General features: G+C 40.0%; 3 protein-coding genes across 8 annotated transcripts in view; 1 reads left to right on the top strand and 2 right to left on the bottom strand.

Annotated features, from left to right (window-relative positions):
* fbrs (fibrosin) overlaps nucleotides 1-11,355 on the bottom strand; it is a 32,695-nt gene extending 21,340 nt beyond the window's left edge. For 5 of the 6 annotated variants that reach the window (XM_085466885.1, XM_085466891.1, XM_085466889.1 and 2 more), the window contains exon 1: nucleotides 2,749-4,743. In XM_085466885.1, the coding sequence (XP_085323011.1) occupies nucleotides 2,749-3,051 (303 nt within the window). In that variant the 5' untranslated portion in view covers nucleotides 3,052-4,743. Of the gene's footprint in view, nucleotides 1-2,748; nucleotides 4,744-11,214 lie in introns of those variants that run through there. The other variant, XM_085466886.1, reaches the window with a different exon arrangement.
* On the bottom strand, nucleotides 8,493-10,951 carry mrm1 (mitochondrial rRNA methyltransferase 1 homolog (S. cerevisiae)). The gene has a single exon (XM_085466892.1). The coding sequence runs from the start codon at nucleotides 10,148-10,150 to the stop codon at nucleotides 9,011-9,013; it is 1,140 nt and encodes a 379-aa protein (XP_085323018.1). The 5' UTR covers nucleotides 10,151-10,951; the 3' UTR covers nucleotides 8,493-9,010.
* chmp2a (charged multivesicular body protein 2A) lies at nucleotides 11,037-15,104 on the top strand. The gene is made up of 6 exons (XM_085466893.1): nucleotides 11,037-11,174; nucleotides 12,397-12,564; nucleotides 12,647-12,826; nucleotides 12,930-13,060; nucleotides 14,090-14,151; nucleotides 14,230-15,104. The coding sequence occupies exons 2-6, from the start codon at nucleotides 12,397-12,399 to the stop codon at nucleotides 14,349-14,351; spliced, it is 663 nt and encodes a 220-aa protein (XP_085323019.1). The 5' UTR covers nucleotides 11,037-11,174; the 3' UTR covers nucleotides 14,352-15,104.
* The last annotated feature ends 1,718 nt before the right edge of the window (nucleotides 15,105-16,822 follow it).

The raw sequence follows: 16,822 nt of genomic DNA, 5'->3' as shown, positions 1-16,822 counted from the left end.
CTTGTTTTGACAATATATTTAACTGAAGCATTGTACATGACCTCCCTTTCAAAGGGCGTCTTTTACCTGTGGTGTCCAGAGTTTTTACCAAAGAATATAAGGTAATACTTTTTCCCTCTTTATTACATGCGACCCAATCATATTTAGGTATGCAGTCACCCCCCAACAGCACATTTTAAGCAAATAAAAACTTTGATATGCAATAAATAAATATGTATGAGATTTTTCTTGGCTCACAATAAGTCTTTGAGGAATAACTTCAGGTAACAACCTTATTTGACTGAAATATTTGGACCATTTAATGAAGAAAAATGTCCAAATTGCTTGAGAAAAAGAAACTGATTGTTAAACTGGTTAAAAGAACTTAACATGTGTCTTTAAGAGCAACCAAAATTTCTCTATAGAGGATAAATAAAATTGATATAACAACTTACAGTCTAAACAATTACTCAAGAGTTTAATCAATACCTTTCTGAGAAAAATCTACAGTAAGGAGTGTACATGGTTTCTCATTTTTCTGGCCATTTATCTTCCCTACTTATATACCCCCAGCAGTGAGAAGAAAAATCAGCGGAGCGGTGAGACGAGTAACGCATCTCCGCTACAAACAATCATTATTCAGCCTTGTCGCCTTTCTTTGACGAACTGCTGGAAAGTATCAGCCCTCAAGGCAACGACAAATTACAACAACAAAATTATTTAAACAGGGGGGAAAAAAAAAATCACTCTTTCAGAAAACTGCTGATAAATTTAACCAGTTGCTGGAATGTCACAAACAATATAAAGGTCAAAGAGAGTAATGGTGAAAAGGTTCAATGGAGCAAATCAATCAAATTACATTGAAAGTTGATGTTGATTTTGCTTTAAGTTGACAATTTTTTTTAATCTTATTTGACAGAAATAACCATTTACAGTGAGTCCTAAAATACAGGAAAATCTGCAGACTTCTGTTAAGTATGGTCCCACAGACTCTTTGCCTTAACTACATCCGGACTGATCACTGTTAGTCACCACCAAAGGCACGTTTTTCAGATGGCACAACTCTGATATGACACGCATATGCAGGATATTTCTCGTCTTTCAGGAGTGACTGCAAAAAAAAAAATAAGCATGACTGGTTCACCTACGCTTACCGCAAAAGCTATGCAGTATGTGATTTTCAGCTATTTGAAAAATAAAAATGCATTTTAAACTGGAGTAAATTGAACCCACTTATAAAAGTTTAGTTTATGCTGATTTTCCTTCACCAAAAAGAGCCACATTAAATATACATTTCCTTATACCTGAGATCTAAAAATTGCTAGTTTTTTGTTGTTTTTTTTTTTTAAACATTTGACTGGCATACAGCACTGTATGTCCCACATTTAAAACATTAACGAGTTTTATTTTATATTAGGCCCAACTTTTATTCAAGTTTAAATATATTTGTGTTTTCAATGGCCAAAATTCCATGGGGTCATTTTGAGCAAAACTACTTAGATTACACTTAAAAAGGCAAATAAACTCAGCATGACTTGCAGGTAAATTCATGCAAACTAACACAGTCTGTTTGTCTAATTTGGAAAAGTCCCTTTTTAAAAATGTTTTACAGAAAAACTACAGACAGGATATGGTTTCTTTTTTTTTTAACAAAAAGGGACTTACGACGTTTCATTGGTATAGAGCAGTAAATTTTTTGGCAGGTCTCTTTCCTTTTTCTCTGTTAGCAGTTTCTAATACTTCATGGGTCCATTTGACTGTAAAATGAAGTTACCTAGAAGAACAGCGCAGCTGTATGTGTGTGAATGGGCAGTTTTACTGTGGGACCTATTGGCAAATAATTTGCTTCCTCAAACTGATGCAGATGTAAGACGCGCGCAAATGACATCAGCACAAAGGCAGATTAAACTACTATCAAAGATTATCCACAAATTACCATATGCCAACATCTTGTAAATAATTAAACGTAAAATGTACTTTTTTTGCTACGTACATACAAAAAATTGGTCTTCCACCAAAGGGCCAAAGCAGTACAGTTTTTTTTGAAGTTGGGTTTAACTTGATCTACCTTTGGCACATGCTTTTTATCACATAGGGAAAAATCAGGAAACACATACACTTTTTATGACTATATGGGAATCAGTCATGCTTATGCGTGTAGTCACCCATCAAAGGCCTAATTTTGAGCCAGAAAACCCATCAAATACATATCAGGGACTGTTCTTCTCCAAATGGGCATTTTGGGGTGACTTGGGGGCATAGAGTCAGTATTATCTGCATTTACTGGTTTATTTAACACCTTTAGAATCAAAACTGGATTCAATATGAGGTACTGACATCGATATGCGTCCTGACTTTAAATCTTGAGAGTCTGAAGAAAAGCTTTGTGACAGCGCAAACTCAGAAAATAGTTAAACGATCTTTTCTTAATGTTTTTCTTGTTCTTGCTTTATCTACAAAGGCCACTTCACAGCTCATCAACACCTCTAAAAATTAGATCATGAATAATTGAGGCCTCTCCAGGAGCCATCAGAGGATTGGGGAGTGGATTGTTGTCACGCTTTAGGGGCTCAATCTGCATCCCTTCACACCCTTGGATGATTTAATTTACAAAGATGAGTATTAAAGCAACCACCTACGAGGATGGTGATTATTTAATAAATTAGAGGAAAGGAGGGTGCCAAATCCCCACCGAACACTAACGCTGAAAGTACACATGAATAACAGCTGATTAGTGGGGTGTAAAAAACACCAAATTATGACAATTACCTCCAGAGCCTCCAAGCTGATGAAGCTCGCAATAGCGAAGCCATCAATGATTTCTTCCTCGCAGGACACAGACTCCCTCTTCCTCCGGCGTGGAGGCCTGTGTCTGCCAAACCCTGGTCGGCACTCTCTCCCACCGGGACCCAGCACGCTGTTGGTCCCACATGCCTCCCGATCGGAGCCCGAGGACAGGGATGTGGCCCGCTCCTCGGCCAGATCCACTCGCCTCCTCCGCCGCTCCCTGTCGCGCTGGGAACGGGATCGCCGGCTCTGCCTGAATCCGGTGTTTCGGCTCGGGCCCTCCATGTTCAAATGCCACCTCCTTTTCGCAACTTAGGTGAGATTCCCAAAGGCACTTTTTTACGCAAGTCCCGGCCCGGTTGAAGGTACCGAACCGCGAATAAAAACACCACCACACAGGCCCTCTCCGAGAACCTCTGTTAAAATGGCGTTAATGGAAACCAGTGGCTATTATTTACCGTCCTCTGACAGCAGTATGCTGCTGGCATCAGTGCCGTTCTCTCGGCGAAATGTTAGTGTCATTTCTGAAATCTGAAAACAAACTTACATCCACATGGGAATTCAAAACATCGGCGACATTAACGCGAATGTCAGGACATCGCTGATTGTGTGTCGTTGACGGCTAACGTTAGCTAGCGTGCTAGCTAGCAGGAAATCCAAGCGATAACCACACAAGTTGTAAACATGTAAACAATAAAACACAAGTCTGGCTGTGTTACACCCAAAGCAGGGCGAGATTGCCTCCGCAGGAGTAACAGATTGAAAATAATGCTGTTTTCGGCACAGATTAAATCAACAAACTGTTTGTGATTTCCTTAATTTCTGCACACGCTGACAAAATTAGTAGCAAATTGATTAGCTAGTTAGCCAGGCCTGATAACGACTATTACGAGACGTTGCATATTACTGTGAAACTGAACGTTTAATACTGACAGTTACTCTAATTTACGCCTTACGAGGAATAAAAAGAGCTGTCTGCTTTACTTTAAATAGTAAATGGCTGCTGTTAGCGAACGTCAGTTAGCCTATACGCGGCTAATTCAATTTATAATAATATAAGCCCGACAAACTAAGAATACAACTTTATTCTTAAAACGTTTCTGTAAACACTGATAAGCCGGGCTGTGGAGTGTGAATATAACTAATAATCAGCAGCCAAGAGGGCAAAATCTTCTCCTGTCGGGTTGTTGATGGCCGATAGTGGTAGCTGAGTCGCATCAAAAGAAAGACGTAACATTAGCATGGATGCTAGTCAGCGTTAGCCAATCCAGCTGTTAGCAACAACCAACTATCTCTAATTTTTTAAGAGGAAGCAGGAAGAATACGGAAGCGGGTTTTTATTCTACGAATTATCCACGAAATAATATCCCTCTCCTTCACATAAAACTGTTGAGTCGTTCCACCTCCATCATAAAGGAAAAAAACCGAGGCCCAAGCATCAAAGCCTCGGGGTCGATTTCCATAAACGAGGGTGTCGGCCGAGCCCCGTTGGGCTGGGCAGCTCCTTCATGCAGCCTCTGTAATCCAATGTTTAGGAGAAGCTTGACCAATCGCCGTCGTTTCCGGTCACCGAATTCTTTTTTTCCCTCGATAAATCCAGTGTGTAGGTTATAAAGAAAGAAACAGGTCGGTTCCACTGCTGCCTCTTCGAGAGTTTGTACTGAACTGGAGATTTATCGCGAAAACCAGGGAGACACAACCCTTGTCAACCGTGCAGTGCATTGTGTGCTCCGCTCTTCTTCCTCAGTCATCAGGCAGGCTGATTGGTACCTCCGCTGCTACTGCTACTCCGCTACTGCCACCCTATGGAGACCGAGATGTCCTGTCAGGTTTTTAGTTTTCATAAAGAAGCTCCACACCCAGAAGATTTTTAAAGAGCCAAATTATAATATATAATATTTCTTTCAATGTCTACAACATAACATTTTTGCACATAAAGAGAAAAAAAGCGTCTTCTAAGGACAGCGCGAAAACAGTAAATAAGGAAAAATAGCCACCTCTTTCCTATTGGTGGAAACGGCAACACGTGGGTTTCGTATGATTAGGAAGAAGGGGAGGTTTTGGGTGTGATGGTGTCGCCTATGAATTTGGACACCCTCATAGTGATTTTTTTTTTTTTTTTTGGTTGGGGGGGGGGGGGGGTAAGATTTTTTTTTTAGATCTTAGAGTTAGGGTATACTTAGTGTGCAATGTAAACTGTCTCCAGGTGGAAAACCAGAGAAGTGAAAGACCTATTTAGAGGCCTGCAGGGTTTATCCCTGTGGTTTTCTCCTCTGTCTTTGTACTGGCAAAAATAATTTCTGGGACATTTTATCGTAACACCTGATTGTTTTCTCGTTTTAGTTATAGTAGTATTTTTAAATGGCTGTACAATTTTTTTTTTTAAAAAAAACAAACACCAGATGTGTTGGCTGCATTTTTAGATAAATAGTTGTATATAACTTTATTGTTTACAAAATGTATGCATAAGTTTTCAAAATATACAATTTATATTTGCATTTGAAGTTGTGAAAATAATTTACTAAACATGTTTGTGGTTTTTACAGTTAAAAAAAAACTACTACTAGGATTTTATGTTTTTTGTGTGATTTCAGATCAGTTGTGTTAATACAGTATGTCAATGAAAAAATAACTGTAAATTCAGACACGTGAGGTTGTGCTGAAAAGAATGATGCCAAGCAAGGCAAGGTAAAAAATAAAATAAAACAATTTGAAGGTGAAATACAAATTTAAAATCTTGTTCCTGACAGTGTAATTTTTTTCCAAAAGCGAAACTTAAGTTAGACCTTTCCTTGTAAATGAACCGCCCCATGTTGTGTTGCTTTCTGGATTTTATACGTATTGGGCTACATATTTATTTATTATACAGGCTGTACAGTGCATAAACTCAAAATTCACATGTTTTATGTAACTGAATGTTTAACTATGTGGTCTACATAACATGTGTATACTTACTGCATTTGAATCATTTTAACCATATGTAAAACCTGCGTTTTGGTTTTTTTTTAAAAAAGCTTTGATTTTGCCACCCAATCTGATTTCCATGCCACCCTCATGCCACCCTGAGACAATTTCTCTAGATCCGCCCCTGACGCTTATTTAAAAGGAGCTACAACAGCAGGTCATTCCATGTGGCGGTTATGACAGATTTTTTACACTAGACACACTTCCTGACACAACCCGAAAGGGACTTGTGCCAACTCCTGTGATGAAACTGGGAATCTTTCGCTTATTTGCAAATGTGTTAAACCACTATTTTATTATGCGACAGTTTTAAACATTTCATCTGTCCCTGACAAATGCCACCCATTACATAATAAAGACAAGCTAAAACTACCACTGAAATAACAAAAAACACAATTAAAAAAATTTGAAGCACTTAAACTAAAATGAGGAAACCCACACTGGTGACTAACCTGTGTTTAAGTGAATTGGAAGACAAAAATTCTAATAATAGAAATTAAAACTGATAAACTGTGATCATATTCTGAAATTTGACGTTGAAGAAAAGCAGAAAGTATAAGGGTGAATGTTAAAATCCTAAATAAGATTTACCAAACTAAGTTTGACCTCTTAAGAGTGAGGATTGGTTTGGATGTAAATAGCTGTTATAGTGAAAGCTTGGAAAGCTTTTAGCTTTCTGGAAAAAATGTGGATCTTGGTGCAGTCCAAAAGGACTTAATTACCACCTGATGAAAAGTATCATTTAGGCACAGGTCGAACCTCCTGAGTAAATCACTGATGTGTGTAACTGATATGAAAGCCATTATATGAAAATAATAATAAAAAAATACTTTATTTATATAAAAATCTAGGAAATGACTGTGTCAGAGATGTCTGACAGCAGTCAGAATATGAAAAATTAACTTTTATGTATCTGTTTTGTTCTAGCTTTCATTATATTCTCTTCAAATGCTATTTTCTTTGCTAGATAATGAAAGTTGGTTTGTATTTGCAGTTTTAGTTGTAAAGGTTTAAACAAAAAAAATTAGTATATTTCCACAAACTTTTTATTTTTTCATTAATTTGTAAATGTCACTTTAAGTTTTCAGTTTCTACAAAAAAACGAAAAGTGTTTTTTAAATGGAGATCTTATCTCAGTAACATGACCAAAAGTATGTAGACATCTCCTACTGTCTTTCCTTTATTCTTAGGATTCTTGTTAATAGAAGTGTAAGAACTGCTTGTTTTTCCTGATAGTAAAGAAGAAGACAACACTCATGGGAACACACCTGTCACAGGAGATGAGCAAAACTATGAGCTTACAATCTGACAACCAATAAAAATTGTGCATTTGCCCTGGGCTTCAGTAAATAGTTTTACAGTTTGGTGAGGAAGAACCTGACAAGCTTGCATGGAGCCCTGACGTCACCCTTATTCATGCCTCCAAGATAAACTAAAGCAGCAGATGTGATCGACACCTTATCAGCCAGTATCAGTGCTGCACGTCACTGATGGTCTTGTGACTGATAAATTCCCCGCTGCTGTGATCATATGTTCACAAACCTTTGGACACGTAGTGTTTGATGTGAAGCGTAACCGCAGTCTTCTTTCCTCAGCGGACAGTCGGCATGTCTCAGCAGGAAAAGCACTGGTTTATTAATCAGGGCTGCATTCCACTTAGGGGAGGTCCTCCTACTGTGCTGTGCATGTCTACTCATTGTCATGGTGTACTGGGGCAGTAAATGCATATGAGTCATTATGGTGTCACTTATTCCACAGGTGTTTCTTTTCTTTGGTCAAGGGTCAACATGTGTACAATAAATAATGTGTAAGGCGAAGACAAAAGACAGCAGATAAAGAGAAAATTGAAATCAGTTGACTTAAAATGTAAGTTATATGCTGAAACATATATATATACATACATATATACATATGCACATTTTTGGAGGAATAGTCCGAAAAGTTATCTGCCATTCCCTACCCGCCACTTATCCAACCTAAAGTAGCGGGTAGGGGTTGGAACCTATCTGTTGTGATGGGAGACACCTCTGAGGTGGATGAGAATCTTGTGGGATACACAAGCAGCTGCTGGCCAACCAATCAGAGATAGCGGTGATTGCAAAAGAGCAGAAGACAGCAGCTGTGATAGATTGGGCAATAGCAGCTGACAGTAGCATTAGATAGAAGGGATATGAGATAATCAAGAATTCCCAGTGGCTCAAGGAACAACTGGAAGGTAAAATCAAAGCGTCCCACTGGTAACAGGAGCTGGAATCATGGCTCCAACAGTCTCTGGGAACAACATCAGAGGTCTCTGTTCAGGAAGGTGCAGCCGAACCATCAAATCCTCAAACATCCAGGCCTCTGGAGGAGGACCAAAACTTAAACAAGAAACACTGTGTTACCAAATATTTTTTTGCAAATGCAGAAAAATCATAATTAGATTTACTGTATCATCACACAACCAAGGGTCTGTGAGGAGGACAGCAACATTTGTGAGGGGGATAAAAGAAACCTTGTGTGGAGCAAAACACAGTAAAAGTGTAGCTGTCACGCTTGGTCCTCATGCTTCAATTGTGCAATCAAAAGTTCCTCAAACTGACATGTGGAGGACATTTTGCACCTTGAAACTTTGGCGTACCCAAATCCATGTTTGATTATACAGAAACCTACCTTAAAATGTGAGCAAAAGACATAAAAATAATAGACACTACACAGTCCTGATGCTGGGCGACCAGGACGTACTCCGGTACTGAATCAAAACACACATGGATAAGGTTTGAAAATGTGGACGTTTACCTATGTTTAGTTTATTTATATAGCACATTTAATTGCAACAGTAGCGTTGACTAAAGTGCTGTACAAAGATACAAATTACACAGTAAGATGACTTAAAACATTGATATCAAGTAACAAGTATCAAATAACATCAATGCCAAATAACAGATAGCAGAGAAAATATAGTCAACAAATCCCAGGAAACAATCACGCAGAGACTTGTTGGTTTCCACTGACAACATCAATCTTGAAAATAGGCAATAAATAAATAATGTGTATTTATTTTAAAGGCTACGTAACTTCTTGAAACAGGTGGGTTGTGTTTTTTGTTTCCAGCAAATGCTACTCAGTCCTGTTTTCAGGAATAGTCGTTTTTAGACACAACAGCAGAGAAGAGTATGAGGGCTCTGGTTTGGTCTTCTATGAATTTGTACTCAAGATTACACTGAACTATTTATTCCTGTGGTTGGTTGTGTTGTCAGTGACCTTGCATCTTCATTTGGGAGGCTATTTGAGGTGGCTGTCATGTGGTCGAGCTCCTGGAGGACAGCAAAGAGTGCAGCAGGATGCCTGTGGCTACAGAAACGTTGAGAGACTCGATGCCAGGCACCAGCTCCCTGCCCGCTGGGATGGTGAGAAGTGTCTGACACGTGGAGAGCAGCTCCTTGGAGAGTCCTTCTCCTTCTCCTCCCATCAGCAGCAACGTGGGTTTGGTCATTTTAAAGTCTGAACACTTGGTGATGGGCATCTGCGACACTTCTGCTTCCTGTCCCACTGTGCCAACCACCTGCCAGCCCTGCTCCATCTTCAGCTTCAACATCTCTGCAAGGTTTTCATATCCATACACCCCCATCACCTCCATAATGCCCGAGCTCGCCTTGCTGACCACTGGAGACAGCGGGCAGGTGTAGCGAAGACTGCTGGCGACTCTGTCCACCCCGAGGAAATAAGCAGAGCGCAGGATGGCGCCGAGGTTCATGGGGTCGTGGATTCTCTCCAGAACGAGCCACAGTGGAGCATCTTTCCTGCTGGGTGCAGAGTCCTCGGTGAGGTAGCTCAGGGGACTGGCAAGCAGGCACACTCCCTGATGGACTCCCCCATTGGACATCTTGTCCAGCTCCTTCCTGCTGACCCGATGGACTCGAACTCCTCGCAGATGAGCCTCCTCGCACACCTTCAACACAGACGCCCTGTGAGAGGCCTCGCCATCTTTTACAAACAGCTTACGGACCCTCCTCCTTCCCTGAGTGAGAGCCAAGAAGCAGGGAGCAACGCCAAAAACAACCTCGCAGTCCTTAGATTTGGCTTCAGGTGCAGGTTTCTGCTTCACCTGCCTCTCCCTCTCTGCAGGGAAATCTTCCAAGCACAGTTTCCTGAGTTCAGGTGACACTCTGAAGTCATCTCCCCTCATCTGCTTCTGCAGCAGTGAGATCTCACTTTTAAACACTTTTCTTTGAGTTGACCCCTCATGCTCCTGCCCTTCTGCAGGCTTGTGCTGGACCCTGGAGCGCCCCCTCGCTACAGGGCTGACCTTGCTGTCCTTTGGGTTCAGGTGTGAAGCTGTTACGTAGTAAAAGGCAACCTGGGAGGCTGATAAAGGTGCGTGAAATCTTCTGTTCAATACAAGCAGCAACCTGTGCTGATTTGCAATAAATCCAGCCATATTTATACAAGGGGCAGCCTCTGCACTGGAGAAACTCGAATCAGCTTCCCGAGAAGTCCATCAATCCACAGATGTGTCAGAGACCTTCACTGATAATCTGTCACGATGAGTTAAAGAACCAACTTCCTATCTCAGCAGACATGCTTGTAGCCTTTACGCACATGTGCAATCCAGTCTCAGCAAGCAGCGGATATTATGACCTGACGTGGAGTCATTTACCCTACAAAATAAAAGCCTGAGACTGCTAGTCTGATGACAGGCGTCACCCAAAGCTGGAAATGTGTGGAATTAAAATAATACATTTCGCATAAATAACATTTTTCTTACGGGGTCAAGTCTGACATGTTATTTTGTTGCTGTTGTAATATTTAGTTTCATTTTCGTACTGGTCATTAAACGTCTATTTCTATGGATAAACTGTTATTTAATTACTTTTCTGTTGTATTATCTATTTGGTTTTATTTGTATAATTTTATCGTTATTGCATGTTTTGCTTTGCTTTAATTTTAATCAGTATATTTTTCTATATGTTTTATTTCCCAACTTCCCAACTGTGACAAATATTTTTAAAAAGACAAAAATCAAAAAGAAAGAATTAGGGTGGGGCCAATAGCTTTATCACAGCACTGTATGGCTGTAAGATTCCTTTGTTACAGCTTGTTACAGCTTCCTTTGTTAAGAATTAAGTTAAACGCAAAAAATAAATAAATAAAATAAATAACAATAGTTTGTAGCTATCTTTTTAGCTAGCTTTACTGTATAAGAGTTCTCTAGCTTTTATTTTGAAATGTATGTCTGTCTTTCTCGGTGTCGACTGTAGGCACGTGACAAATGTGACGCCATGGTAAAACTGACGTCTGCCTGGGTGTGCGCGATGGCGTAATTTCCGGGAAGTAAAAGTCTAGCAACACGGAAGCGTAGGAAAGAAAACAAATAACCGTTTAAATTTGTTTCGAGCAGAAGTCTTAGCTGACGCCTCTTCGCGCCGTGTTCGCCGTCTGGACCCCCGTCTCCACCGCACACGGTGAGATTTAACCGCCGGCCTCACGCTGTGGTGGGGTTACCTGTTGGTTTTTGTTGCCCTGCCAGAGGGGGAGAACAACCGAGCTAAACAAGGCTGGATTTAGACTTCAGGCCTTTGGTCACATAACTGACTGCTGAGTAACCGTCCAGTAAACAGGGGCTCGTGACAGCCTGAGACGGCCTTAGAAACACGTTTATATGTGTAGAAAATGTCGCTGTAAATTTGTTTAGAGTGGGGGTTTTATTTGTACGGAAGGCAGAGAAGTTCAAATACAAACCCCCCTCCTCCTATTCTCACATCCACCAAATGACCAAATGTCAGGCATTTATTTATCAATTTATTGACACAGTAATGATGAAAAGCGATTTTAATAATTAATAATGTGTTTGTAAGCCAATGGAGTGAGCTCAGGTTTGAGTTAGGATTATGATGTCTGATATTTCAGGCTTAAAATAACCATTAATGTCCACTGTTATCGGTGTAAGTTTTAGTATTTTTAATTTTAATTATTTATATATTTACTTGGGGGTGGGGTGGGGGGGACTGGTGATCAGAATACACACCACAATATAAACACAGGAGTTTTTGAAGGGAGCTGATTCATAGTCATGTGGTCATCTCAGGTCTCAGGAAATGTGGAACAAAGCCTCACCAGGCTCACCGAGACTAAAACTGCAGACTGCATTGTCCATATTTTCATGTAATTTCAGTCTGCGTTTATCAAAATTTCAGTTACTTTTATTTTTCTCCATTCTAATTTTAAATTTTTATTAATCTTTTGTTTTTGTTACCTGTTTTTGTTATCTTGACCCACATGGATTTATTTTAACTCCATGTGTGACAGAGAAGCTCATCAGAGAAGAAGGGAAATCCTTGACATTTTTTGTTTTGTGGAAGACTGTTACCTGTTGACCAACTGATTGATTAATCGAATAATGAACCAGATAAAAACGATTTAAAGGCACTGGCGTATTCGATAACCTATAGATAGATAGATAGATAGATAGATAGATAGATAGATAGATAGATAGATAGATAGATAGATAGATTAATCTCACTTTATAACTGAAGGTAGAGGGTACTTTCAATGGTTCCTGTTGTTTCTTACTCAATCACCACATCATATGGCTACTGATCCCAGAGGACTGCAGGAATATAAAAAAGGAGCCATAACTGATATTTGTTTGATCAAATTTGATCCTCTGCTTATATCCACATCCAGATGGATTTCCTGTTTGGAAGGAGGAAGACTCCGGAGGAGATGCTGAGGCAGAATCAGCGGGCACTCAACCGAGCCATGCGAGAACTGGACCGGGAGCGAATGAAGCTGGAGCAGCAGGAGAAGAAGATTATCGCTGACATCAAGAAAATGGCCAAACAGGGGCAAATGGTGAGGCCGTGGGGCTTGTGAGCAGAGTTTCGTTTGTACCGGAAGAATGTTCACAGTGATTTTATCGTTTCGGTCTTTGCAGGACGCCGTCAAGATCATGGCCAAAGATTTAGTGCGCACTAGGCGCTACGTTAAGAAGTTCATCATGATGAAAGCCAACATTCAGGCGGTCAGCCTGAAGATACAGACACTGAAGTCCAACAACAGTATGGCGCAGGCGATGAAAGGCGTCACCAAAGCCATGGCCACCATGAACAGACAGGTCCGATAACCAGCAAACATTCTGTGATCCAGCTTTTAAAAAATAGTAATGCACCGTGCTCAACGTGCTGACAGACTCTCATTTATTCATCCCATCCCCACAGCTGAAACTGCCTCAGATCCAAAAGATCATGATGGAGTTTGAGCGACAGAGTGAAATCATGGACATGAAGGAAGAGATGATGAACGACGCCATCGACGACGCCATGGGAGACGAGGATGATGAGGAGGAGAGGTGAGGGATTCTCAGAGCATCGGAACATGACCAGACCAAAGTACTGAGCTGTTCAGTCTCTTAATCTTGGATCTCAGGTGTTTTCAGTCTCAATGCTACAGGTGTATAAATCAATCACCCAGGCCTGTGATTTATTTTTTACAAATATTTGTGAAACAAAGAGCTCAATGATTTCCAGCGTGGTACTGTAATAGGATGCCAGCATGGCACCAAGTCATGTGTTTAGGAACCAGAGAAACTCAACTAAAAAATGAAGCTACAGAGCGGGTCTAGAAGTTGCCAACGTTCTGCTGAGTTCATAACTGTAGAGCTCCAAACTTCCTCTAGCATTAACATCAGCACATAAACTGTGGACGTGGAGCTTCCTGACAATGGATTTCCAAGGCCAGGAAGCTCCTGTAGTTGTGATCTTTCTTAAATTTTTAAAACATTAAAAACAAAACTAATAAAATATGAGAAAGGTGTAATATTGGACAACTATCGTTTGGAATAAACAGTTTAAAAGAAGGGTGCTGGTATATCAACAGCAGTATAGTACAGCATTTAAATCAAAGTATAAGATAAATTATGTGGAAGTAGAACCTTTGCATCTTTTAATTTCATCATATTTCCCATCATCTTTAGCAGCTGTGTAAAAATGAAGCTACAATAAGCAATTTAGCTGCTAATTTACATCCGTAGTGCCCGCCCCGACAGGTAGCATGAAACGAAGCTGACAGATATACAACAGAACACACTTACGGACAAAAGACAAATATGAGCTAAAAGTGATCACAGATCTGGTGTGTTTGAGATCTAGAACACTCTTTTATTCTATTACTTTTTTTTTTTTAAGTTTTTTTTAATTTTTTTTTTTATTGACAGTAGTGAGATACCCTCTCTGGTGGCCCTGCTGTCCTTTGATTTGATTAAATGATTTATTAAACAGTCTTCTTTAAAATCATTTAAAGAAGAAGTTTATCTGGCACCCAATATCAATACGACTGGCAGACTTCTGATTTACTCTCCATGTCTGTGCTTCCTACACAGCGACGCCATTGTGTCCCAAGTGCTGGATGAGCTGGGTCTGAACCTGTCCGATGAACTGTCAAGTAAGAAAAAAAAACCCTTTTACGTTTTTTTCTTTGACTCTCTGGATATTTTCTTTTAACGCCCCGTGTTTATTTCAGGCTTGCCGAGCACTGGCGGAAGCCTGTCGGTGGCAGGAGGGAAGAAGGCGGAGCCTCAGGCGACCCTGGCCGACGCAGACGCAGACCTGGAGGAGCGTCTGAATAACCTTCGGAGAGATTGAGCGCTGTGGCGAAGCCTTTAATACAAACATACTCGAATCTCTGTGTCTAGATTCTATTGGAAGTAGAGCCAGCGGTACGCTGGTTTGTTGCAGCAGAACTGGGGTGTATGACAAAGGTGTATGGCTTTCTGTTTGAGGTGTTTTCTCATTATGTGTAATATGTATTTTATCCAAAAAAAAAAAAGCAAAAGGGTCATTATCCTTCATAGGTTTGGCAAATTGTTGCCTCATTTACGACTTTGCCAAATGACACAAGCTGACTTTATGTCACAGTCTGTAAATACTAACTCCTCCAGGCATGACGTTTTCACAAATTAAATTAACACTAATTATAAAACTGTTTAAGGAAATCCAAACGAAAGCTGGTAATATCACAAAAAATGACATTTTATATGGGTGACGTGAAGTTTTTCTTCTTTTTTTTTGTACATGAGGCTGTTTTGGTGTTTGTATCACCATAATCATAATAATAATAATACACTTGTAGCCTTTTTTGTTTAGTAGATGGAATCTGCGGTTTGTCAGGGTTTACCTGAAGATGCTGTGCAGGAAGTTGAAATATCGGCATCTTTTGCAGCTGCATTCACAGATTTTACAGATTATATTTGGAAAGAAAGGTGAGGTCAGCTGACTTGGCACTCTTAAGATTTATTTCACCAAAATGTTAATAAAGAGTCAGTGGTGTTTATTTTTGACAAACTGTCCTGTTTTTTTTTTCTCTATTCAATAAACATTTTTTCCAGATTTAAATAACTGGCTGTGTGATCAGAGTGTTATTTTTAGCAGATTCTACCTGAACATCTCAGACAAAATTCCAGGGGAAAGATAAACTTCTTAATGTGAATTAAATCACAGCTGTTATTCATTTATTTCAATTATTCAGTTTTCTGAAAAACTGCTTGACATAGGTTTTCAATATCTGCTACTAAGGTTCTATGAACATGTGTAGTTAGTTTAGAGAACTGAGAAGAAGTCTGAAGTCTTGAGTCACGCATCATTTCTTTATATTTTCCTCAGCCATAAAAGGCTGATGGGGTATGTGCGTCACCCCACTGGGACACATTAATTTGTGAAGGCGATAACTCGAGAAGGAAGTCACTTAGGATTTTCAAATTGATACCACAGGTGCATCTACTACAAATCTTGGACAAGTTCGAATCTCACTGAGCTTGATGGCAAGGACAGAAAAAGCTTTCTGAAAATTACGTGAATGTGATAACTTGAGAACAAGGCAATGTAGGATTTTGAAACTGATACTATAAGTGTGTCTGCTGTGACATTGAGAGGCAGCACTGGTGGTTGCCAGTATTTTTTAAGGTGTTCTTCAGCACCAGTTCTCCAGGCCTTTCTCGATGTCTTTTAAAGTTTTTCTTTGGACATTGGCTGCTTTTTCACTCATTTCCCATCCAGTCCTTGTACCTGATCAATTGCAGAGGAATGTTTCTTCCTATGTTCACCCACTTAACACTGACCTATGAACCATGCAAGCATAAAAAAAAGTCTCCTGATTCAGTGTTTACACAAAACACACAACAAAGAACCGGTTTTAAGTTGTATATTTAGGTACTTTGTTACTAGCAGTCATAAGATCAAAGACTTTGGTCCCATTTCTTTAGCTGAATCTACAAAGTACCAGAAACAACAGTTTGAGTGATATAAAATTTTATACCAACAAGGTGATTCCCAAAGAGCTACCAGCTGAAAACCTGGCATATCTGGGCATGGTGTGCAGCGTGTCTGTAAGAACAATGAGGAAAGTGGACAAGCGGTGCACAAAAGATGAAGTGGAAGGCCTAAAAATATCTGGCAGATAAAGGGAAAAGTCCACCTGATGCCAGACCTGAGAAATGACTCTGACCCTTCAGTTGATCCATCTACTCCAAGGGAGAAAAGGCAGATTACACAAGAACTGGGCTCAAAATCAGCAGGTCGTCTTACAGAGCGATTTTAAATATCTGAAGTTTTAGTCCAGACTGAGGTACAACTGTGAGTCTACAGTCATCTCTGAAACATGGTGGAGGCTCTGTGGTGGTTTGGGGATGAATTTCAGACAGTGGCGTTATAGATCTTGTGAAAATTGATGGAATTAAAAAAAGTACGGTCATTTTTTGATCCATGCAATATCATCTAGAACAGCTTCATTTGTAAGCATGACAATCATCCCAAACACACTGCTGGTGCAGTAAAAGGACCAGCCAGGGGTGGGATGATCATGAGAACGAACAGCCCAAAACTACATGGGAGGAGCTTGTTAATGACCTGTTAACACCTGGAAATTTTCAGTTATACTTCCTCTCTACTCCAGTCGTCAGGATCACAGGCACAGATAAAGGAGATGAGGCTGAAGTTGTACACAGTTAAATCTAAACAGTTTTTGTGCTATGTATGGAAAAAATAGCTTTATGTATTTTTCATAAACAACCTCCTAGTGTACATTTGTACCCACTTCATCCCTATCAAATAACCACATC

This window comes from Copadichromis virginalis, linkage group LG8 (genome assembly GCF_057382275.1).
Source record: "Copadichromis virginalis isolate Kocher_CV1m ecotype Utaka linkage group LG8, C_Virginalis_male_GT1.1, whole genome shotgun sequence".
Taxonomy (NCBI): Eukaryota; Metazoa; Chordata; class Actinopteri; order Cichliformes; family Cichlidae; genus Copadichromis; species Copadichromis virginalis.
Note: the sequence above shows the minus strand (reverse complement) of the source record. Positions and strands in the feature narration are given on the sequence as shown.